Source organism: Pelodiscus sinensis, unplaced genomic scaffold, assembly GCF_049634645.1.
Source record: "Pelodiscus sinensis isolate JC-2024 unplaced genomic scaffold, ASM4963464v1 ctg34, whole genome shotgun sequence".
Taxonomy (NCBI): domain Eukaryota; kingdom Metazoa; phylum Chordata; order Testudines; family Trionychidae; genus Pelodiscus; species Pelodiscus sinensis.
This window is the reverse complement of record NW_027465849.1, coordinates 5,628,936-5,652,265: the sequence shown is the minus strand read 5'-3', so window position 1 is coordinate 5,652,265 and position 23,330 is coordinate 5,628,936. Positions and strand designations below refer to the sequence as shown.

The 23,330-nt window shown below is 59.7% G+C and overlaps 1 protein-coding gene across 1 annotated transcript; it reads right to left on the bottom strand.

Moving 5' to 3' along the window:
• Positions 1 to 10,760: 10,760 nt before the first annotated feature.
• Positions 10,761 to 22,501, bottom strand: AP2S1 (adaptor related protein complex 2 subunit sigma 1). The gene is made up of 5 exons (XM_075915114.1): positions 22,385 to 22,501; positions 14,269 to 14,418; positions 13,347 to 13,460; positions 12,825 to 12,884; positions 10,761 to 11,275 (listed from the first exon to the last, which is right to left on the bottom strand). Exons 1-5 carry the CDS (start codon positions 22,385 to 22,387, stop codon positions 11,174 to 11,176), a joined length of 429 nt encoding a protein of 142 aa, XP_075771229.1. The 5' UTR covers positions 22,388 to 22,501; the 3' UTR covers positions 10,761 to 11,173.
• Positions 22,502 to 23,330: the final 829 nt, after the last annotated feature.

Genomic DNA, 23,330 nt, shown 5'->3' with positions numbered 1-23,330 from the left:
CCGGGAAGGGCCACTATTCAGTGGGGATTAGGGCAAGATTTCGTGGCTGCCACAGAGGGCCGGAACCCGGAGCAAGTGGGGGGGGGGGGGAACGGGTTCCCGCAGTCCACCCCCAGCCGGTGGGCCACCAACAGTGAAAAGGACCTTTGGCCTGTGGGAGGCGTTTTCCCTCCAACCCGTGCCTGGCTTCGGATGAAAATGGCTCATGAAGCGCAGTCCTCTCCCTTCTGCGAGAGGCAGCGGCAGGGTCACGGTGAGCCTCTGAGGCCTGCAGAAAACCCGCCAGGAAGCGGGGGCGCAGCTCGAGCTCCGTCACCGTGCATAGTATCTCGAGCTTCGACCGGGCAAAACCCACTTCCTGGCGGTGGGAGCCAGGCGCTCCCCCAGTATCCAATCCCAGCTGGGCTACGGTTCAGTCAGCTCCCCCCCCCCACGTTCCACGTACGCCAGCACAGTTAGCAACACACCCTGTCCCGGGAGACCAGGTGGATAACAACAGTCTTGCGAGCCCCTGAGATGAAGGAGGCTTCTCGGGGGGGCCCCCGCTAGCCTCGGTTGCCCTTTGCTGGCCTACACCAACGAACGGGGTACCCCCCTCTCCAAGAGGCAGTGGCTAGGTTGGCCAACCAAGCTCTATCAGGGGACTTGGATGCCTTTAACTACTCCAGGGTGCGTAGTTTTTTCCCCCCACACCTCAATCAATGTAGTGAAACCAGGGCCGGCCTTACCATGAGGCAAACTGAGGCAGCCGCCTCAGGTGCCAGAGTGTGGGGGGGGGCGCCACTAATCATAGAATCATAGAATAATAGGACTGGAAGGGACCTCAAGAGGTCATCGAGTCCAGCCCCCCCGCCCTCAAGGCAGGACCAAGCTCCGTCTACACCATCCCTGACAGATGTCTGTCTAACCTGTTCTTAAATATCTCCAGAGAGGGAGATTCCACCACCTCCCTCGGCAATTTATACTAAGACCCAGAGGCTATGTCTACACTGGCATGGTTTTGCCAAGAACTCTTTTGCGGAAGAATTCCTCTGCAAAAACGCTTCCAGAAGAGAGCGTCTACACTGGCATGTGCCTTTGCACAAGAGATGTACTTTTGCACAAGAGCATCCGTGCCAGTGTAGATGCTCTCTTGTGCAAGAAAGCTCTGGTGGCCATTTTAACCATCGGGCTTTCTTGCACAAGAAATTCATGTTGCCTGTCTACACTGGCCTCTTGCACAAGAACAGTTGCGCAAAAGGGCTTATTCCTGAGCGGGAGCATCCCAGTTTTTGCGTAAGAAGCACTGATTTCATACAGTAGAACGTCAGTGTTTTTGCACAAGAACTCGTGGCCGGTGTAGACAGGCAGCAAATTTTGGCGCAAAAGCAGCCACTTCTGCACAAGATGGCGCCAATGTAGACACAGCCAGAGTGGAGGAAATTGTGTCTGCGGCTGTTAGCTCTCCTTTATTGGGGTAGGTAGCAGAGCAGTCCCGTGAGAGGAGAACAGGAAGGGGGCAGAATTAAGACCTTTCAAAGTTTTGGCCCAGGCAAAGGGGTGTCATTTGAGCCCCCCACCTCAGGTGCCCAAATGTTGTGGGCCGGCCTGCAGTGAAACCCGCCCAATTTTCTAGCACGGACCAGCCTTGGGCGAGGATGCAGCGAAGCAATAGCAGAGCGCCCGGGGCCGAGACGCTCTGTGTGTCTGTTCGCAACGCCCCGTCGGCGACGCTCCAGCCCAGAGCCGGAATCCGTCTGCTTACAGCGTGTGGGGCGCGTCTCTGCTGCAAGCCCGGGGTGTGGCTGCCGCTCTGTTGCCTGCCCCCGGCTCGCTTAGTGCCAGCTGGCTCTGGCACCAGAGCAGGGACGTGCTGAATGAGCTCGCCCAGTGCCCCAGGCCGCCGGCCATGGCTTCCCCGTGCCAGTGCCCTAGAGTCAAGCAAACTCAAGCTGCAACAGCATCCTCTGATTGCAGCATTGCGCTGGCTGCTGCCTCACTGCCAGGCAGAGAAGCCGGGGCGCCCAGCGCCCCGCCCCCAGCTCCTCCCACACACCTGCACCGCTGGTTCCTCCTTTGGCAGCAGCAGAGCTCCGGGCTGTTATTTCAGTCGCCCATTGCGTCAGATACGGAGGAAGTGGGAATCCGCTGCCTGGAACTGCAAGCTATGCAGGTGGCCACAGACTGAGTGTGTAACAGCCAGCTGGGTTGCATCAGCAGCGGGGACCTCTCCAGGGGAAGTGCCAGGCCCTGGGTTGGAGGCAGCATTGGCAGCAGAGATCCAGAACACGGCAGGTTTTCAGAGCCGGAAGTGGGGGTCTCAAACTCCCGGCCCAGCTGGGCAGAGCCACAATCTGGCCCCGGGGGTGTGTTTGTGTCTGTGCCCTTCCCCTACACCTGCTCCAACCCACCTCTTCCAGCCCTCGCCCCCCCATTGCTCCTCTTCCGGCAAGCCCCCTCTCCTGAGAAGTCCCGAGCCGGAGAGACTGTCCCATCTATCGGACGCTTGGGGTGGCCGCTGCAGGTCCCCAAAGTGCAGGGCCTGGGGCAGATGTCCCAAACTGCTCTGCACACTCCTCCCCCAGGCCACAGGGGCGTGCTGGCAGTGGGGTGGAGCTAGCCGCTGGAAGCCCCACCAGCCCCGCTGCGCTACTGGTGGTGGTGGCTAAGTTCTGGGGGGGAGGGTTTAAAACCCCTGGGACAGCAGGTGGGGCCAGGGATGCGGGGGTGGAAAATGCACTGAGACACCCCCCCCCCCAGAGCCCTGCCCACCAGGAAGGTTTGGCACTGGCCCCAAGGTAAACTGAATCTGAGACCCCTGGTTTAACGCCAGCAGGCACCATTAGCTCATCTAGCCGGACCTAGCGGAGATCACAGCTCAGAGAATTCCCCCTTATCCCGGCATTGAGTCACAAACCCGGTGCTGGACAGAAGCCTCAGCAGGAGGGCCGCTAGCCGGGGTGTGGAGACAGCAGTCCATGGGGAACCCCCCATTTCCCAAGGCAGCTTGTTCCGGGGCTCAGTCGTCCGCACCGTAAAAACCTGGGCCTGGTTTTGCACTGGAATTTGCCTGGTCTGTGCAGACGCTGCCTATGGCTGTCCTGGTCAGTTTCACAGCTGAGCTCCCAGCTGGAGCCATGGAATTGACGCAAAAGGCTGGCAGGCTCCCTGGCCCCGCTGGGAGTCCAGTTACTGCCCAGTCTCGCAGCAGCCTGTTCCCTATGGCAGCTGCCCGGTTAGCTCTGTGGTGGGTGCAGAACTGAGAACCCAGGTGGCAGTAGGATCCGAGTGGGGAGCTGAAAGCCCAGATAGCAATCCCCCCCCCCCTCACACTGGCCCTCTCAAGGCAGTGCAAGCGATGCTGGAGAGGACGCGCACCACCGACGGAAGGAGGGTGGTGCGGACGTGAACCACGGCCGTAATTACCCCCACGACTGGATGGGGACTTGAGTTTGCAACGCAGACATGCCCCTAGTCAGGGCTGACCTCATCCCAGGCCTGCTGCTCTTCCGGACACGCTTGGGCTGGGGGAGTCTCTGGCCAGCTTGGAACTAACAGGTGAACAGATGCAATATCTGCTTCCGGTTCTGTGACCCCCCGAGATCCCGTGGTGCTTGGGGAGTCTCCGGCGGGAAGGGTCTGGTGGGCAAAGCAGCCAGGGAATCACCAGAACGTGGGATCACGCAGGTCCTTGCCCGCAGGCACTCGGCGTGGGAAGGAATGCAGCTGGGGAGGGGGGCAGGCTGTGTGTGCGTGGGGAACGGCAGGGCTGGCTCGGTGAGAGCCAGAGGGAGGGAGCTGGGAAGGGGGTTGCACATGAGCACACGGATCACATGCCAGGTCGTTCTTGCGGGAGGCTAGCGCATGGCTGCTCCCCAGGGCACTGCCTTCGCTACTCTTAAAGGGACTGAGCAAAGGGGCTCCCAGATCTCCTGCTGAAGAGGCAATTGCTGGGACACTGGACTCCAGCTCTGACAATGACCGTGGGCAGATCCTGCCTCCTCCTGCCCTTTGTCTGTTTAGACAGAGAGATCTTTGGGATAGGGACTGTGTCTTACTGAGTGTCTGGGCAGCGCCCAGCCCGGCAGGGCCCTGATCTCGGTCACTGTGTGTCTGGGCCGACGGGGCCCCGATCTCGGTCACTGTGTGTCTGGGCGCCCGGCCCGACGGGGCCCCGATCTCGGTCACTGTGTGTCTGGGCAGCGCCCGGCCCGACGGGCCCTGATCTCGGTCACTGTGTGTCTGGGCAGCGCCCGGCCCGACGGGCCCTGATCTCGGTCACTGTGTGTCTGGGCGGCACCTGGCCCGATGGGGCCCTGATCTCGGTCACTGTGTGTCTGGGCGGCACCTGGCCCGATGGGGCCCTGATCTCGGTCACTGTGTGTCTGGGCGGCGCCCGGCCCGGCAGGGCCCTGATCTCGGTCACTGTGTGTCTGGGCGGCGCCCGGCCCGACGGGCCCTGATCTCGGTCACTGTGTGTCTGGGCGGCGCCCGGCCCGACGGGCCCTGATCTCGGTCACTGTGTGTCTGGGCGGCACCTGGCCCGATGGGGCCCTGATCTCGGTCACTGTGTGTCTGGGCAGCGCCCGGCCCGGCAGGGCCCTGATCTCGGTCACTGTGTGTCTGGGCGGCGCCCGGCCCGACAGGCCCCGATCTCGGTCACTGTGTGTCTGGGCGCCCGGCCCGACGGGCCCTGATCTCGGTCACTGTGTGTCTGGGCGCCCGGCCCGACGGGGCCCCGATCTCGGTCACTGTGTGTCTGGGCGCCCGGCCCGACGGGGCCTGATCTCGGTCACTGTGTGTCTGGGCGGCGCCCGGCCCGACGGGCCCTGATCTCGGTCACTGTGTGTCTGGGCGCCCGGCCCGACGGGCCCTGATCTCGGTCACTGTGTGTCTGGGCGCCCGGCCCGACGGGCCCTGATCTCGGTCACTGTGTGTCTGGGCGGCGCCCGGCCCGACGGGCCCTGATCTCGGTCACTGTGTGTCTGGGCGCCCGGCCCGACGGGCCCTGATCTCGGTCACTGTGTGTCTGGGCGGCGCCCGGCCCGACGGGCCCTGATCTCGGTCACTGTGTGTCTGGGCGGCGCCCGGCCCGACGGGGCCCTGATCTCGGTCACTGTGTGTCTGGGCAGCGCCTGGCCCGGCAGGGCCCTGATCTCGGTCACTGTGTGTCTGGGCGGCGCCCGGCCCGACGGGCCCTGATCTCGGTCACTGTGTGTCTGGGCGGCGCCCGGCCCGACGGGGCCCTGATCTCGGTCACTGTGTGTCTGGGCGGCGCTTGGCCCAACGGGGCCCTGATCTCGGTCACTGTGTGTCTGGGCAGCGCCCGGCCCGACGGGCCCTGATCTCGGTCACTGTGTGTCTGGGCGGCGCCCAGCCCGACGGGCCCTGATCTCGGTCACTGTGTGTCTGGGCGGCGCTTGGCCCAACGGGGCCCTGATCTCGGTCACTGTGTGTCTGGGCAGCGCCCGGCCCGGCAGGGCCCTGATCTCGGTCACTGTGTGTCTGGGCGGCGCCCGGCCCGACGGGCCCCGATCTCGGTCACTGTGTGTCTGGGCGGCACCCGGCCCGACGGGGCCCTGATCTCGGTCACTGTGTGTCTGGGCGCCCGGCCCGACGGGCCCTGATCTCGGTCACTGTGTGTCTGGGCGGCGCCCGGCCCGACGGGGCCCTGATCTCGGTCACTGTGTGTCTGGGCGGCGCCCGGCCCGACGGGCCCTGATCTCGGTCACTGTGTGTCTGGGCGGCGCTTGGCCCAACGGGGCCCTGATCTCGGTCACTGTGTGTCTGGGCGGCGCTTGGCCCAACGGGGCCCTGATCTCGGTCACTGTGTGTCTGGGCGGCGCCCGGCCCGACGGGCCCCGATCTCGGTCACTGTGTGTCTGGGCGGCGCCCGGCCCGACGTGGCCCTGATCTCAGTCACTGTGTGTCTGGGCGGCGCCCGGCCCGACGGGGCCCTGATCTCGGTCACTGTGTGTCTGGGCGGCGCCCGGCCCGACGGGCCCTGATCTCGGTCACTGTGTGTCTGGGCGCCCGGCCCGACGGGCCCTGATCTCGGTCACTGTGTGTCTGGGCGCCCGGCCCGACGGGGCCCGATCTCGGTCACTGTGTGTCTGGGCGGCGCCCGGCCCGACGGGGCCCTGATCTCGGGCACTGTGTGTCTGGGCGGCGCCCGGCCCGACGGGCCCTGATCTCGGTCACTGTGTGTCTGGGCGGCGCCCGGCCCGACGGGCCCTGATCTCGGTCACTGTGTGTCTGGGCAGCGCCTGGCCCGGCAGGGCCCTGATCTCGGTCACTGTGTGTCTGGGCGGCGCCCGGCCCGACGGGCCCTGATCTCGGTCACTGTGTGTCTGGGCGGCGCCCGGCCCGACGGGCCCTGATCTCGGTCACTGTGTGTCTGGGCGCCCGGCCCGACGGGCCCTGATCTCGGTCACTGTGTGTCTGGGCGGCGCCCGGCCCGACGGGGCCCTGATCTCGGTCACTGTGTGTCTGGGCGGCGCCCGGCCCGACGGGCCCTGATCTCGGTCACTGTGTGTCTGGGCGGCGCCCGGCCCGACGGGCCCTGATCTCGGTCACTGTGTGTCTGGGCGGCGCCCGGCCCGACGGGCCCTGATCTCGGTCACTGTGTGTCTGGGCGGCGCCCGGCCCGATGGGCCCTGATTTCGGTCACTCAATTTTCAATGTGACTAACAATGAAAGAAATAGCCCCTTGCTTGACGACCATCCTGTGCTTTCCTGTTTGCTGCATCCCAGCACCCCTGGAGAGCGGCCGTGCTCCAAGTGACGCCAAGGCAGGCGGAGGACAGAGCAGCGCCACGAGCACCACTCCTGTCCAGGGTTCGAATACACAGGCCTGCGCGTGGCGGCGTTGTCCACACATCGGTCCCAGGGCCGGACCTGAACCCGTGCACGCCGGGTGTCTCGGCAGGCAGGGCTCCCCCTGCTGGCTGAAGATCCAGCCTCAGCGACAGCACCAGGCACTCGGCTCACACACCCGGCCAGGGTCTCTCCAGAGCCGCTCTGTGCCGGGCGGCCTGGGGCTGCATCCCAGCGCACACACAAAGGCAGGACCCGGCGGTGCCCGGTTACGGCAGGGGCCGCTCGCCTGTGCGAGAAGCAATCAGCTTGTGGAATTCGCTGCCTTGGCATCTGGCAGGGGTGACGTGTGGGGGTGCACGAGGGGTCGCAAGCACCCCCCAAGGCAACAGGGGCCGGCCCGCAGTCTGTGGGGGGGACTGGTGGAAGGACTCTGCCCCCCCCCACTCACAGGCAGAGGGGAGGGGGGAAGTGCAGTAAGGTGGCCCCAGCCTGCGCTGCTCTCTGCCCAGGCTGCATCCAGCGACTGCTGGGGTGGTCCTGCCCTTCCCCCCCAAAGCAGCGCGGCCAGAGAGCAGCGTGAGCTGGGGCCGCCTTGCTGCGCTTTCCCCGCTGCTGCCGGTAAGTGGGGGGGAGGCACAGACCCCTGAGGGGCCGGCACCAGCAGCAGGGTCCGCACCCCTCTTCCCCCCCCTTGCAAAGTGCAGCCGGCCCCTCCCCAGCCGCGTCTAGGCATTCCGCAGAGGTGTGCTGCGGGCGAAGACGAGGGGTGTGACTAAAACCCTCGGCACGGGCGTGGGGGGTTCACGTCTCCGCTCGTCCCGCAGGTGCGGCCTCAACTCTCCCGGTCTCCCCGCTCCTGTGAAGCGTCCCAGGTGACGTCACGGCTTCCAAGTGCCCGTTGTGACCCTCTGGTCTGCCCCCCGGGGAGCCCAGGACGCCCTTGACTGGTCCCAAGCCGTGGGGTCCACCCAGTGTTGAAGCAAACTAGCCCCACTCAACCAGCCAAAGCGCCACCTGGGGCTAGTGGCCGGCGCGTTGGACACCCCGGGGCTCCAGCTGACCTTTCAGAGAAAACATCCAGTCGTGGCTTTAAAACGGCCTGTGCTGGAGACTCCAGAGCCTTGGTGAATCTTGCCCGTTACAAGCGTGGGCCTCGTTTTCCACATGAATCTGTCTAGCTCAGGGGGGGCCCTCAAACTTCATCGTGCTGCAACCTCCCCCCCCAGAACTAAAATCACGCCACCTCCCCCAGGAGGGGGGATCGAAGCCGAAGCCTGGCCAAGCCCTGCCACCATGGATGGGATGGGGGCAAAGCCCAAAGGTCTCATCCCTGGGCCGGGGGCTTGTAACCTGAGCCCCACTGCTCAGGGCTGAAACTAAAGCCTGAGCCCCTAGTGGTGGGGCCCGACATGGTGAGGCTGGGGGGGTTTGGGCCCTACACTAGCTGAGGGCCAACGCCAGCCCTGGCAACCCGACTAAAACAGGGGAGCAACTAGTGTTCTAATTTGTTTCGTGTGTGCAGAATAAATTTTGTTACATGCACCGAGGGATGTCCAGGTGTGCACCACCAGTAGAAACATGCTGCCAGCTGTCGGTGGCTGTGGGCACTCTGCTAATCAGCTGGGCAGGTGGCACTTAAATCTCTCCTGTGTGGCTGTCCAAGTGCTCAGCTTACAGGGAACACTGCTCACAACCCACTTTCTAGAGTCTGAGAACTGCAGGTCTGCCTTCCACTTTCAACCATCAGAGCATGTTAGACTGGTCTTGGCTGGACCCAAGAGCCTATCACTGTACATTTGTGTCCCCCCCCCCCCCCCGCATTGGCACAGAGACCCCAAGCAGGTCACCCCTTCCTCTCTGTGATGCTAAACATGCCGAGCTCCCTGAGGCTATCACGGGAGGGCAGCTTTCCTAAGCCTTTGATCATTCCTGGGGCTCTTCCCTGAGCCCTCTCCAATTTATTTACATTCTTAAATCATCCACCCACCCCCTGGACTCCAGCAGCAGCTACTCCAGGGCCAGATCCAGAGGGGAAAATCACTTCTCCGCTCCTACTCAAAACTCGCATCTGCCTTTTTGGCTGCAGCATCACGTTGGGGGCTCAGGTTTGGCTAATTCCCTTTTCCAGAGTCACTGCCTCCCTGGGGTAGAATCTCGCTTCTGCATGTGTTTCTCCTGACATATTAAGCACACGCAGGCTGCTTGCCCTCAGTTTACCAAGTGAGGCAGGCTGCCCTCTATCAGCGACCTGACCTCCTCATTGGCTCCCCCAATTCGTGTGTCATTTCCCAACTTTATCAGCGTTGATCTTATGTTTTCTTCCAGCTCGTTAATACAAATGTTAAATAGCAGAGGGCCAAGAACCAGCCTCCCTGAGACCCACTAGAAACATACCCACCAGCTGTTGCTGGAGGCAGAGTACTGCGGCAGCAATGAGGGAGAGGCAGTGATGCCTAATGAATACAGCACCAGACTGGGACACACGAGAGATGGGTTCCATTGCTAGCAGTAACAAGGAATCCCAGGTCACTTTCAAGACCCACAGATGTACTCGGGCATAAGCTTTTGGGAGATACAGCTCACTTCCTCGGATGCTTGAAGAAAAAAGGGAGGGATACAGAGATGGGAGTGTGACATCAGCGCTAATTAAATCAGAGTGGGCGTGGTGCTTCTCCAGCAGTAAGGGGAAGGAGGGTACCGGACATGGAAACTTCCCATTGTAACGTGAGAGCCCTTCCATGTTTTTATTTAAACCTTTGGAGTGTGTCCGATTTGCACGTGAATCCCAGCTCAGCAGTTTCACACTGCAGGTTGGTTTGGAAGGGTTTTTTTGGACTGAGAGTAGCAACTCGCACGTCAGAAGCAGCGGGCACCGCCCCTCTGGTAGGGTGCTCGCACAGCTCCACACACCAGGGGCGCCGGAGCCATGACTCAGCCATGACCATGACCAAGGCTCCAGGCTGCTGCGTGTCTCATACAGGGTGCTGGGCTCAAGGCACCGGTGAGCTGTTAGCCCAGCGTGGGTCCAGTGGAGACGGAGCAGCGGATCACTGCAAGTGTCACGCGTGGTGAGAGAACGGACCTTCCGAAAACGAATCAGGCCAAGGGGACACAACCGCTCCCGACTGAGAACGGCTCCAGCAGCCTCTCCCGAGAGCCCGGGGAAATTCCTCCACGCTCTGGAGAAAGCTGCCGAGAGCAACAGCTCTGGTCTACGGTATCTCCCTGCAGCATCTGCTGGTTACACGAGAGCTCCCAACACGACATGGAGCCACTGAGTCTGGCTGGGGAGCCCAGCGGGGAAAGGAACAGTTGCCATTTCAGGGCTGAACTCTCCTGGCTGTAATTCTTAGCTCAAAAAACTCTCTCCCATGATGCATGGCCTCCCTTCAAGAGAAGACTCTGGTGCATCATGGGAGTGGTAGTCCAAGCAGGGAGCTTAGCCTCTGGGGAGAATGGAAGCTTAAGGTGCCTGAACTACAACTCCCATGATGCACGGCCTCCCTTCAAGAGAAGACTCTGCTGCATCATGGGAGTGGTAGTCCAAGCAGGGAGCTTAGCCTCTGGGGAGAATGGAAGCTTAAGGTGCCTGAACTACAACTCCCATGAAGCACCACAGCAGCATTTCAGAATTGAAATAGTTTGGGGGGGGGGGGGGGGGGGAGAAAAATTCAGGGGGCAGACTGCCAAGATTTTCCATAATTTAGTCAAAATCATTTTTCCATGGGGGGGAACCTACCCCCGACCCCACGTACATCCTTCCACACCAGCTCGGGTGACAGTCTGTGCTGTTGAACCGTCAGGGGCCATGGGAGACTGAGGTCACAGAGAACGTGAGCTGCTGTCAATGCCGGACAGCAACACCCAACATGCACCCCAGAGCCTTATGTACCTGCAGGAACCCGCCTTCGCTCCCTCCCTCCGGCTTCCGCCAGGCCCTTCAGACACCGCCAGGCAGGAAGGCGTGTTTCACAGACGGTTTATTTCAACATGGCACTGGCCATACAGCGCGGCTGCCACTCACCAATGGGCAACACGGATTTCTGGTCCCGGTTCTACCGCAGACTCGGCACAACACACTGACACGAAGGGAGCAGGGGCATAGTGCGCTGGTTAAACAGAGGGACAAAATACAGGCGCAGGGACGGTTGTGTTGGGGGAAGGGGGTATATACAGTCGCGCTCTGGCGTTAGACTGACCCACCCACCACAGGATCTCAGCTGCCGCATTCGAGCGTGGGGAGGTGGGACTGAAATTTTCACCTTGTGGTTCTGATCCATTTGCGAGGGTGTCCCTGCCCCCGCTGGGGAGTGGCTAAATTTGCTGAGACAGTCACTGATTCAAGGCAGAATGGGGCTGATCTGATCCAGTTCTCTCATTCCAAGGACTGCAGCATCAGCAGCTGCTTCAGGACTTTCGTTTGGCTCGTCTCGCGGATCTCACCGGCCAGAAACATCTCGTCCACCACGGTGTAAACCTGCCACGAGAACGGACCGCCTGTGAGCCAGACGCACAAAGGGCCGCTTCGGGCAGGTCACGGAGCACAGCCCCTCCCTCTCGGAGCTCTCCGGCGTACGGGCAGCCCAGCACGGAGCCCCTTGGTGCTTCCATCAAGTGGCACCGAAAAGCCTTTCCAAGGAAAATGCTGTGACCAGGCCCGGGAGGGGAGAAAGACTGGGACGTGCACCTTCCCCCAGGAGCTCTGCGCTACTCCGGGGGCCCTCGCGGTACTGAGTAGGGATGGAAAAGGTGAGCTGGTAAGCCTCAGGTATAGTGGGGAATGTTTACCGGTTCCTGTTTCCTGCAGAGCCACCGCAGGCAAGGGCTGCTCTGGCCGGCTGGAACAGCACCTGCCCATGGAGGGCCCAGCCCTGCCCCCCTGCCGCAGCTCACACGCTAGGGCTGCCAATCTGTATCCTGCAGAGCCCGCGGCGTGTGTAAACGCTAGGATGTGAGTGGTTACATGGTCACCTTTTTACATCCCTGACACGGAGGCCTGACAAATGGTCCTTAGCCGTCAAATAGGGACCAGCACAGCATGCTTCACCTCTTCCCTGCCACACTCCAGCCCTCGAAAGTCCCGTAATCCACAGGGGGAAACTGGTCTACCCTCCAAGCTCTGGAGAAAGCTGCTGAGAGCAACAGCCCTGCTCGATGGTATCTCCCTGCAGCATCGGATGGTTACACGGGAGGCCACAGGGCTGCGTGGAAGCTGCCCCACAAAGCTGCAAGAATCATCCGCCACAAGGGCTGTTCCTAACGCGTTTAAACCTCCCTCCGCCCCAAGGATTCATAGATTTCAAGGCCGATCATCTCGTCTGATCCCCCAGCATGATGCAGGTCAGAGAACAGCCCCAGAATAATTCCCTGGGCAGATCTCTTTAAAAAAGTCCCATCTTGATTTTAAAATGGCCAGCGATAGAGAATCCACCACAGCCCCTTGGTCAGTGGCTCTGATGTGAATTCCTCTACCTGCTAAAAACTGACACTGTATTTCCAGGTTGAAGATGTCTAGCTTCAGCTCCTGTCCACTGAACTGTGACAGACCCCTCCCTGTCAAGCTGAGAAGCCTGTTCGTTATTCAATATTCGTTCCCGGTGCAGGTACTGACAGAGGGAACCATGTCATTGCCTAACCATCTCTTTGGTAAGCGAGATTCAGGGAGCACTGGCACGACGAGGCGTATTCTCTAACCCCTGCATCATTCTCGGATCCCTCTGCAATTTATCAACATCCTCCTTGAATTGTGGGCAACAGACCCAGGATTTCAGCAGTGATCACCCCAGGACCAAATACAGAGGGAAAAGAACCTCTAACAGCACCCTGCTTCTATGGATCCTCCCCCGTCCCCTGCGAGAGCCCCCTGCTGACCAGGCCAGGGACACACCGGGAGCTCACGTTCAATCCATTACCCACCCCGCTATCTTTGTCAGAGTCCCTGCGTGCCGCGAAAGGGCCCCCCGGTCCAGCCGGCACAGCGCACGGCGGAGCGGCTGGCCCCAGGTGCTGCTCCAGGCTGAGCTCACCTTGTAGAAGTTGAAGACCAGGTCGAGTTCGCAGACGTTGTGGAAATACTCGTTCAAAACCTGGGCCGGGAGAAAGGAGAGGTGGGTTTCAGAGATCGGGCCACCTCCCGGTCAGAGCCGCGAGGGATCACTGAGCGAATCCGGCCGGATCGCCTGCAGAGCTCCGCCCCCGGAACCACATCCGGGACCCAGCCACAGCCAGCCCGGATGTGGGACGAGCCAGTCTTGTCCCTGGGTCAGCTGTTCCAACCTTATCGCTTGTTTCCGCTTCCTGGGCGGGACCCTGCCTCTGCTCAGGAAAGGGTCCCTAAAAGGGGATGCCTTACAGCCAGAGGGATCTGCTATAACGCGCAAGTGCTTCCCCCTGCCCCTTTAACACACAGAACCCCATTCCACCTGGAGGACAAGGCACCATCTTTACATCCGGCCAGCACAGAGAGGGGCTGTTAAAAGCAGATGCCCGGAGGAGCCAGCAGGAAGGACCAGCCCACGACACAGCACGAAGGGGCGGGCAGCGCTCACCTCCACAAAGTTATGGATGGCCTCCAGGTAGGCCAGGTTGTTGTCGTTCACGTCCACGCAGATGCAGAAGTACAGTCCCGCGTAGCGCCGGTAGATGATCTTAAAGTTTCGGAACTAGAAGAGAGAAGAGCCGCAGCTGGCGTCCGGGCGGCCCACTGAGGTGCCCCGGATCGACACCCCCCCCCACACACACCGCCAACTTCTGCTGGCTTCCTCCACAGAGCTACCCGTCATGGAGTCCAAGGGGTCCACCGTCTTGATGGCGACACCCAACTGTACAGAATCATCCCTCACTCTAGCCTAGCGCTTCCCCCCACAGACCTCTGAGTGCTCTAGGAAGGAAGGGCCGTCGGATTTCCATTGTACACATGGGGAAACTGAGGCAGTGAATGGCTGAACTGCACCCAGCAGGCCAGGACACAGCCAGGAACAGACTCCAAGTTCCCTTGAGTCCCGCTCCAGGACTCCACCCATTAGACCACACTGTCTGTGTCCATCTCATCGGCTCTCAACAGGACGGACACGGAGACAGTGTGGCCTAATGGGTAGAGCCTCGGAGCGGCCCCTCTGCCCATCAGGCTGAGCGGAGTGACTCCTAGGAGATGAGGCGTCAGCGGCTTGTGGCAGAAGAGACACCCAGAGGATCGCGAGTCTGGCTGGGCGTGTTGCAAACGGCTGAGCTGGCTCCTCGCTCAAGGGGACCGCAGGCTGAGCAGCTGACGGCTGGTTCTCGGCAGCTGAGATACACTCCCCCTAGACCGGCTAGGAGCATGCAGCACTGGGAGCAGCCCCAGCAGCGAGCTCTCCAAGGCCAAGGTTGGTATAAACTGAAGGAGTAGGCCAGACGGGGCGGGATTACTCCTGCAGCAGCCTCAGAGGCCCTGCCCGGGCCCCGGGGGTTGGGCACGCCGGGACGCCTTACCTCCACGAAGTTGGTGTGCTTCGCGTCGCGCACTGTCACCACGGCATGCACCTCCTCGATGAGCTTCTGCTTCTCGTCGTCGTCAAACTGCATGTACCACTTGGCCAGGCGCGTCTTGCCGGCCCGGTTCTGGATGAGGATGAAGCGAATCTGCACAGAGAGCAGCAGGGAGGGCATTACGGACAGCCCGCCAAGCCCTCCCCACCGCGGGCCCTGCCGGAGACCTCCGCCCAGCCGCAGGGGTGCGCCACGGACGCCTGGGAGCGAGCCGCCAATGCAGGGACCTTTAGCTAGTCCCGGAATTCTCTGCTGTTTGGTGCAGACTTCTCTGCCCTGGGATGACTGGCTGAACGCCCTCTCCCCCTCGGCCCCATTCACCCTAGGGATGTGAACAGGTAACCAGTTATCCAGCAAACATCACTCCGACCGGGCGATGCTAACCAGGGAATGGTTAACTAGTGCCCAGGAGCAGCCCCCGGCCCACACCCTGCTGCCACTTGCAGTCCCAGGACTGGGGCCGGGAGCCAGCGGGGAACTGCTCCAGTGGTGCTCAAGCGGTCCCGTGCCCGGGATCTCGGTTAGTCAGTTAACCGGTTAAACGTTAGGGGACCCAGTGAATTGATTCATCAATTCCCCTCCTCCTTCCATTTCGCTGATCCCCTCCCGACTGATCCCACCCACCCAAAATCACAGCTCGGACGTGGCCCTTTGCTGCCATCCCCCTATTCCTGCTCTACCCCCCGGCTCGGTCTGGTCTATTTCAACGGCAGGCTCTTTGGGGCAGGGGCTGCCCACCACCATTTGTACAGCACCTTGCACCACGGGGCCCCATCTCCGGCACGTCATAAACACGACGGCTGAGCAGCAGCAGCTGCCAGTGCTGCCTTGGCCGGGCACAGTCTGGGGGCTGCTGCTTTAGGGAGATGGAGCTGCGGAGACTCCGGATGCCGCGTAGCTTAGAGGGGTGCGTCGGAGGGGGCCTCCGAGAGCCCCAGGTGTGTCTTCGCCAGCAGTCGCAGCGTACGGGGCGGGAGCCAAGCTCCCCCGGGACGCTATTCTCCACCAGTGACATGGGCGCTGCTCTACGTCCCAGCAGCCCCCCCGCCCCCGCTTCATGGCGTTTTCCCCCTGGCAGACTGCCCCAGCCGGGGTCTAAGATCCCTAGAGCTTGGGTCGCATTGCCTGGCCCTTTCTAGGGACAGCCAGAATGAGACCAGGCGGTAGGGGAGAGCACAGGGCAGATCTCCTGCTCCCAGGGCATCTCCTGGAGGAGAGGGGCAGAACAGCCTCAGAACACGGCATCTGCAGCGGGCGCCGCCCCCAACCAGCCACCGAGCTCCCACGCCTGTGCCCAGAGACAACACGTCCCGGACGCGCCCCCTCCCACCCCGCCCTTTCTGCCAGGCTGTGCGTGGGGCAGATAACAGAGGCGCTGGTGCAGGGGTGCCCAGCGTGGGAGAAGCCCCAGCACAGTTTGTCTATTCCCCTGCTGGGCTTAGCCTCCTTCCCCCACATAAGCCAGGCACGTGTGGGTCCCCCCCGCCCCTTCCGTTCCTGAGGGCTGCCTCCCATCACCAGGACCCCCCCCTTCCGCACCGTGACACCCAAGCCAGAGAGATCACGGCTTACAGAGCAGCTCTGGGGTCTCACGGCCCTCGACCCTGTGACTCGGAAAGACTCGGGGGAGGGAGGAGAATCAGTGAACACAAGCCCCAAAAGACGCTGTGGCCAAGAGCTGCTGGGATGCAGCAAGGGGGGCGGCACGTAGGCGCAGAGAGGAGGTTTTACATCTGCGTTTGGCCCTGGTGCGAGCGCTGCCGGGACCCTGTCTCCAGTTTCGGCGCCCACAATTCGAGGAGGAGGTTGAGAAACTGAAGAGCCAGAGAAGAGCCACAGGAACGCTCAAAGGGTTAGAAAGCCTGCCTTGTCAGGACAGTCTCCAGGAGCTCCACGTACGGAACAGAAAACAAGGCGACGGGGGGACTTGGTCAGTGTCTTGGCACCGACACGGGGAATTCAGCCGAGCACGGACAGGGCAAACACAACCCCGCGGCTGGACGCCGAACAGCCACACCTGAGTTCCAGTCCGAATGTGTCTGTTTTAAAGAGGGAAAGGAACTCGCCAGGGAGCAACCCACCGAGGGCTGGGGTGGATTCTCCAGCTCCCACCGTGTCTGGGTGCCTCTCTGAAAGATCCGCGCTGGGAACGGCCTGGGATCACAACTGTCCTGGCAGGCCTGGGAATCTAGGAACAAGCCGCAGAGCGGGAGAGGTCATGGAAGATCGCTCTTCCCCGGGCGCGGCCGCAGCACACTGCCAGGAAGGGCGTGAGCCAGGCACGCTGCCCACAGGGTCCAGTGTTCTGCTGAGCCAGGGGAAAGGGCTTGCTCAGAGGAAATCCGGCCGAGCAGCTGGTACAGCTCCAGCCCAGAGCCAGCCAGCCGCAGGGACCCACTGGGGCATCTGGCTCATTGCCAAGTCTCTTGCCAGCAGCCAGACCGAGCTAGGGACTCTCCCACATTTTCAGCTCATTTTCCCTTAAACTTTGCTGGGATCCAGCACTCGGAGACCTCAGACTCCTTCATGCGTTGTCGCCAACCCTCACGCCACCAGCTGGAAACAGCCATTGCCCCATTTGGCAGGTAGAATGGGGAGGGGCAAGGACATGACCAAGGAACCACAGTCAATCAGTGGCGGAGAGAACGGACGCCCGGGAACACTGTTTTGACCTGTGTCCCAGCAGCACCCCACTCACCCGAGCGAAGGAAGGGAAGAAGAGCTCGTGAAGAGGCGACCACTTTTCCACACTCGATCTCCCCTCCCAGCTGGTCCAACGACACCACCCCCCCCAGCCAGACCACTCACAGACATGTGGACGACTCTGCCCGAGGAACCCTGCTGTCGCCCACGGCCTCTTGCTGCTCGGCTCTGCACCAACACACGGGCCCCCAGCAAACGGCACCAGCTCTGGGTTCAGATCCCACACCAGGCAAACCCCATCACTGCCCAGTGCCCCCCCCGCCCCGGGAGGCATCGCAACTCACTCAGACAACCGATGGCCTCAGACAGACCAGCTAGACCCAGCAGTGGCCACACCGAGCCAACCTCTGTATCCCGGAGATTTCTGAGCACCAGGGGCCAGGCTGAAACAATTGCTAGCAACATCAAGGGCAGGCGCATAAGAATGGTCAGACCGGCTCTGACCCAAGGTCCATCTAGTCCAGCGTCCTCTCTGCAAACAGGGGCCTATACCAGATGCCTCAGAGGGAGGGATCACAACCGGTAAACCTCACACGATCCCTCCCCAGTCGCCTGTAGTTACTCAGGCAAACTACATCACCCACTTCCAGAGAAACAGAGGCCAGGGACACCATTCTTACCTATCCTGGCTAATAGCCATTGATGGACCTCACCTCCATGAATCTATCTAGCTCTTTTTTGAACCCAGTTAAAAGTTCTAGCCTTCACCGCATCCTCTGGCAAGGAGTTCCACAGGTTGACTGTGCACGGAGAAAAGAGAACAGCTATTCCGCAGGGACTGCAGCCCCTACCTGCATCAGGCACCTTTTGCAAGGAGGCAACAAGGGAGAAAACCATCTCTTTAGTGTGACCATTACTTCCTGCCGCTCCCACCACGCTGAAGGGACTGGAACCAGCCCCCACATCTCATCCGCCAGTTCTCCACATTCACATACTTGGCTCAGAACAGCCTTGACTATGCCCAGAGGGAGGAGTCCGTAGGTGACATCAGGCAGTGACAAGTCAACGAGACTCCCACCTGCTTCCTCCAACAACCATCGGAGCGGGCTCGTTCGGTGGTGAAGAGATTTGGTGTTGAGCTTGGACAGAGCGTGCTAGGGTCTGCCTGGGCTGGAGCAAAGGGCCAGGCAGCCGAGAGAACGGATCCGAATGGGGAGACCTTCCTGCCCTGTTCTCAGATGGCAGTGCCGCTGGGAGGCCGATGGTTTCCAGTCCTAAGAGGTTCCGGCTGGGGAGAGGTGCCAGGCGGGTGGCCCTGGCATCTGATTCACTTTTTTGACCCCCAGGAAGACGCACCGGCGGAGCGGCAGCTGAGGGGAGGATTCTCTGGCGCGTTAGCCAGGAGGTTAGCGGGGAGGGAACACGCAGACTCTGCAGGAACAAGTTCACCAAAACAAGAGCTCATCAAAGGCAAAATGTTTCACGGAGACCCAGCAGCTCCCATTAAGCTTCGGTTGGGAAGGTTTTGGGGCCAGAAAGATTGGCCATAGCTGGGCAGTTCAGGTCCTGCCTGGGGACGTGGCTTCAGCGCCTTACCAGGTCTGATTTGGAGCAACCTGTGACGAAAACCGCTAGTCTGAAGCAAGTGGAGCAAGAGAAACCCGCATTACACACCAGGGCCCTGAGTGCCGGGCTGCAGAGCGACACACCCGCCTTTCAACAACTCACAAGCATTGGCCGGTGCTAACCAGGATTCATTTCCCAATCATCAGATCTGCTGGGGAGGTGATTTCACAGCCTAAGGAAGGCAAAGGGAAGCCACATGGTGGTGCTCAATGAAATCCACATGCAGGTCGGTTGGAGAATGTTATGATGAGGCGGCTAGTTGCGCAGAAGGCTGACAACCCCCCACCCCAAACAAACAAAACTTCAGCTGTCAAAAGACGGACGTTGCAAGCTAGACGTTGAGCACAGGCAGTTTACTAATCTTGTCACAATATTCATTTTTCTCCCAAGTTTCCAGACAGCTCAACGCAAAGGACGGTCTGGAGAATGATGCAATGAAGTGTATTTAACGAAGGCAAACATGAAGCAAAGCCCTTTCCTTTCTCTCTCATGGAGGAACCTCCATCTGTTACAGGCACATTAACTTTCCGCAGACTTTTTCAACAAAGCCTGTTACTTTTTCAGAAACGCTCTCTCCTGCATAGGTTCCCATGGTATTAAGCACAAAAACTCTTCTTGAAAATGTCACCGTCATAAAACTATAACACAGAGAGATAGCGGGGCAGCATCAACTGAACTAAGCTTGAGTTCTCTACTGCAAGAGAGATGTTTCTGATGGTTTTCAGTCTGAAAGCAATGCTGATAAACAATGCTTGTAAATTACCTCCAATCTTCATATCATCATGGAATCAGATTGGAAACTTGCTTCACGTGGTGTTCGCAACGTCATCTTTGTTTTTATCTCCAGCAAAAAGCTCCTCCCGCATGCACTCCTGAAAACTGTGTTTGTGCGGCCGCACAGAAGAAAGTCAGGTGCTGTCCACCTGATTAGCAGAGTGCCCACAGCTCGGTTTTGTGTTTATATCGGTGATGCACATTTTCACATGCCCCAGTGCACATCACACAATTTATTCCACACATGGATGGAAAAAACTCACACGTGGATGGAAAAGATTTAGGGAACACTGACTCCTTCACAAGCTCAGCATCCTGGAAAACACTTTTCTTTTTAGTTAGTACCATCATTATCTGAAGTAAAGCAGTTCTTGTTTTCTTCTGTCCAGTCACTGATGTTATGAGAACGACATCTGAAGAGTGACGCAAAGACTTCAGTTGAAATTACTGTGCTTGGATTTAAAATGGTACCTCACAGTGATGACCTTAGACTGCGGTACTGGCTTGGCATACTAAAACCAAAAACTTTGCATTTCAACGAGATGGCGTAATAAAAAGAAAATCCGCTGTTAGTGTTAAAAGCTCAGTTTTCACTGTTGACTTCATGATGGTTGCTCCCATTTGCAATCATTTTTTGCTCCATTTCCATCAGTAATGAAAAAAATAGGCAGGGTCAATGTTCTCACAAGAATTTCAGATTCAGTATGTTACTTACTAAGGAAATGACAGGCAAATGATAGGCAGCATAACGCTGTTCTCAAATTTAATTATAAATATGTTTTTAAGATGAGCTGATGGGCCACATTTGATCTGCATGCGGCCTATTAAGTATCTCTGGCTTAGGATGTTTCAACCAGTCCAGGCGTCAGGAGATGAACTGAATTTGCAGAGAAATGGAGTGGAGACTCATAGACTACTAGAACTGGAAGGAACCTTAAGAGGTAATCAGGTGCACTCGCAGAAGGATTTAGATCATCCCTGACAAGTGCCTGTCCAACCTGCTCTTAAAAATCTACAAAGATGGAGATTCCACAACCTCTCTAGGCAATTTATTCCAGTGACAGTTAAGAGAGTTTTTCCTAACGTCCAGCATAAACCTCTCCTCCAGCAATTTAAGCCCATTGCTTCTTGTCCTATCATCAGAGGTTGAAGAGAATAATGTTTCTCCCTTCTCTTTGTAACAACCTTTTAAGTACTTGAAAACTGCGATCCCCTCTCAGTCTTCTCTTTTCCAAACTAAACATATTCTTTCAGTCTTCCCTCATAGGTCATGTTTTCTAAACCTTTCATCATTTTTATTGATCTTCTCAGGGCCTTCTCCAATTTGGCCACATCTTTCCTGAACTGGACACAATACTCCAGCTGAGACCTAATCAGCACAGAGTAGAGAGGAATTACTTCTCATATCTTGCTTCCAACACTCCTGTTAATACATCCTAGAATTTTTTTTTTTTTTTTGCAAGTGTCACATTGTTGACTCATATTTAGCTTGTGGTACACTATGAACCCTAGATCCCTTTCTGCAATACTCCTCCCTAGGCAGTCACTTCCCATTTTGTATGTGTGCAACTGATTGTTCCTTAAGTGGAGTATATTGCATTTGTCTTTATTGAATTAAATAGTGTTTTTCCATCTCTAACTTTTGCAGTTCAATTATACACATACAAAGTTCAGTTCTCAGTCTCCAGTGCGGAGCCTATACAGGCTGGCGGGTTTTTTGTGACCATCCGATCATGATGGCAACAGCTTTGGCTCACTCAGCCCATAATAAATTGGAACCACTCGGCTAGGCACAGAAGTGACTGCATGTTATTATGGATCCCCTGTTCCATCAGACTAGGTCAGACAGGGCCACTCAAGGGGAGTTTGTCTTAGTTCGATGGTAATATCAGCCCAAATCTGAGAGCATCTAAGATGTCCCCATTTGCCACAAAGCTACACCGCATGGCCCCCCGGAATTCATAAAGACGACTGGGACTAGGACTCCGAGCCTCCTAATCTTGCTCCTTAAAGAGGAGGAAAATTTCTGTGATCAGCTGGTCATAGGTGAGGGATACATGAATAAACAGCTACTGCATCCCTCACCAGAGATAGCCGCAACAAAATACAGGACTATGTAGCACTTTAAAGACTAACAAGCCGCAGAGCCTGAACAACACCTGTGCACAGCCCTCACAGTTATAAGAGCTTGGTCAGAATTACAGCTCTGCAAAAACAGGCCCAGTACCAGCCTTCTTCTTTTGCCTACCTCCAGTCCCTTCGCCTGCCAAATATCATACCCCCAAAGGGTCTCCCTCCTCAGGCACCGGAGCTGCTCCCTACTTCCCCGGGAGTGGGGGAGGATATACCCCAACAGCGTGCCCCCTCCCAGGATAGGGAGACTCACTCCCATTCCTCCCCTACAGGAGCCTTTCTCCACCCTCAGGGATAGAACCATCCAGCCCAGCGCCCCACACGCCTGGCAGGGACAAAGTCTTATTTAGACCTCAGAACTGGGGAGCCTGACCCAAATCATCCCCTGGAGGGCACCAACACTCCCCTTTCCCCAGGGATGATGGTCCACATCCCATCCAGGGGTTCCCCTCCCCCTGGGGCCAGGGACTCAGACCCACATCCCCTCCCCCCCAGGGTCTCCCAGTGGCGGCCCTCCCCCCAGGGCCAGGGACTCAGACCCACATCCCCTCCCCCCCAGGGTCTCCCAGTGGCACCCCTCCCCCCAGGGCCAGGGACTCAGACCCACATCCCCTCCCCCCCAGGGTCTCCCAGTGGCGCCCCTCCCCCCAGGGCCAGGGACTCAGACCCACATCCCCTCCCCCCCAGGGTCTCCCAGTGGCGCCCCTCCCCCCAGGGCCAGGGACACAGACCCACATCCCCTCCCCCCCAGGGTCTCCCAGTGGCACCCCTCCCCCTAGGGCCAGGGACACAGACCCACATCCCCTCCCCCCCAGGGTCTCCCAGTGGCACCCCTCCCCCCAGGGCCAGGGACTCAGACCCACATCCCTCCCCCCCCCCTTACCATGATAGTTCCGTCCCTGCCAGACCCCCCCAGGCCGTCTTCTTCCCCCTCCGCTTCTTCCCCCTTGCCCCCTCCCACCGGATATCCGTCGCCTGGCCTCCTGGGAGCTGTAGTTCCGGGCTGCCTAGGCGGAGCGGCCCTTCCCGGCAGGCCGCGCGGCCGCAGCGGTGCACGCTGGGCGTTGTAGTGTCTCCCGCCCAGGGCGGGGCGGGGTCGTTGCTCGCCGTCCCCGCCAGGGGGCGCCCGGGCTCCGCGGTGCCTCGGGCGGGGGGCGGGCTGGAGCCGGGCCCTCGCCTGGCGTGGCCAGCGGGCAGCCTGCGCGCGGGGCCGGCAGAGCGGCCGACCCGAGCCCGCGGCTGGGCGAGGCCTAGTAGGCCCGAGCCTGCCCCACAGCCCCGCCCCCCACAGCAGGCCCCCATGTGGGTCTGAGTCCCTGAACCTGGGGGGAGGGGCACCCCTGGATGGGATGTTGGCCCTGCCCCCCCCCCACACCTGGTCCTCCCCCCCCCCCGCAGCAGTGGGGGGGGGGCAGCTAATAGCCCGATTCGCCCCCACTGCGGGCTGGGGGGGGCTGAGCCTGGCCCCCTCCCTGGCAGCCCCGGGCCTGCTCCTTCCGCACCCTGAACCTGGGGGGAGGGAAGGGGGCGAGCCCCCCCCAACAGCCGGCTCTGGGCTGCGGCCACCCCCAAACCGGGAGCGTCCGCTCCAGTGAGCTATCAAGGCCCTGCCCCGGCTCCCTGCATGGCCCCCGGCAAGTCGCCTCGTCTCTCCTGGCCTCCATTTGTCGCCTGTACAATGGGGATAAATTCACGGGCAGGCTCGCAGAGACGGGAGGAGGGACCCGGTAAAGAGCTGAGATTAAACGTGTGGTTTCGGCTCACAGGGACTGGACCCTGGGCAGATTAAAGTGACACGCAAGCTCCTTCGAGCAAGGACTTCGTCTTTT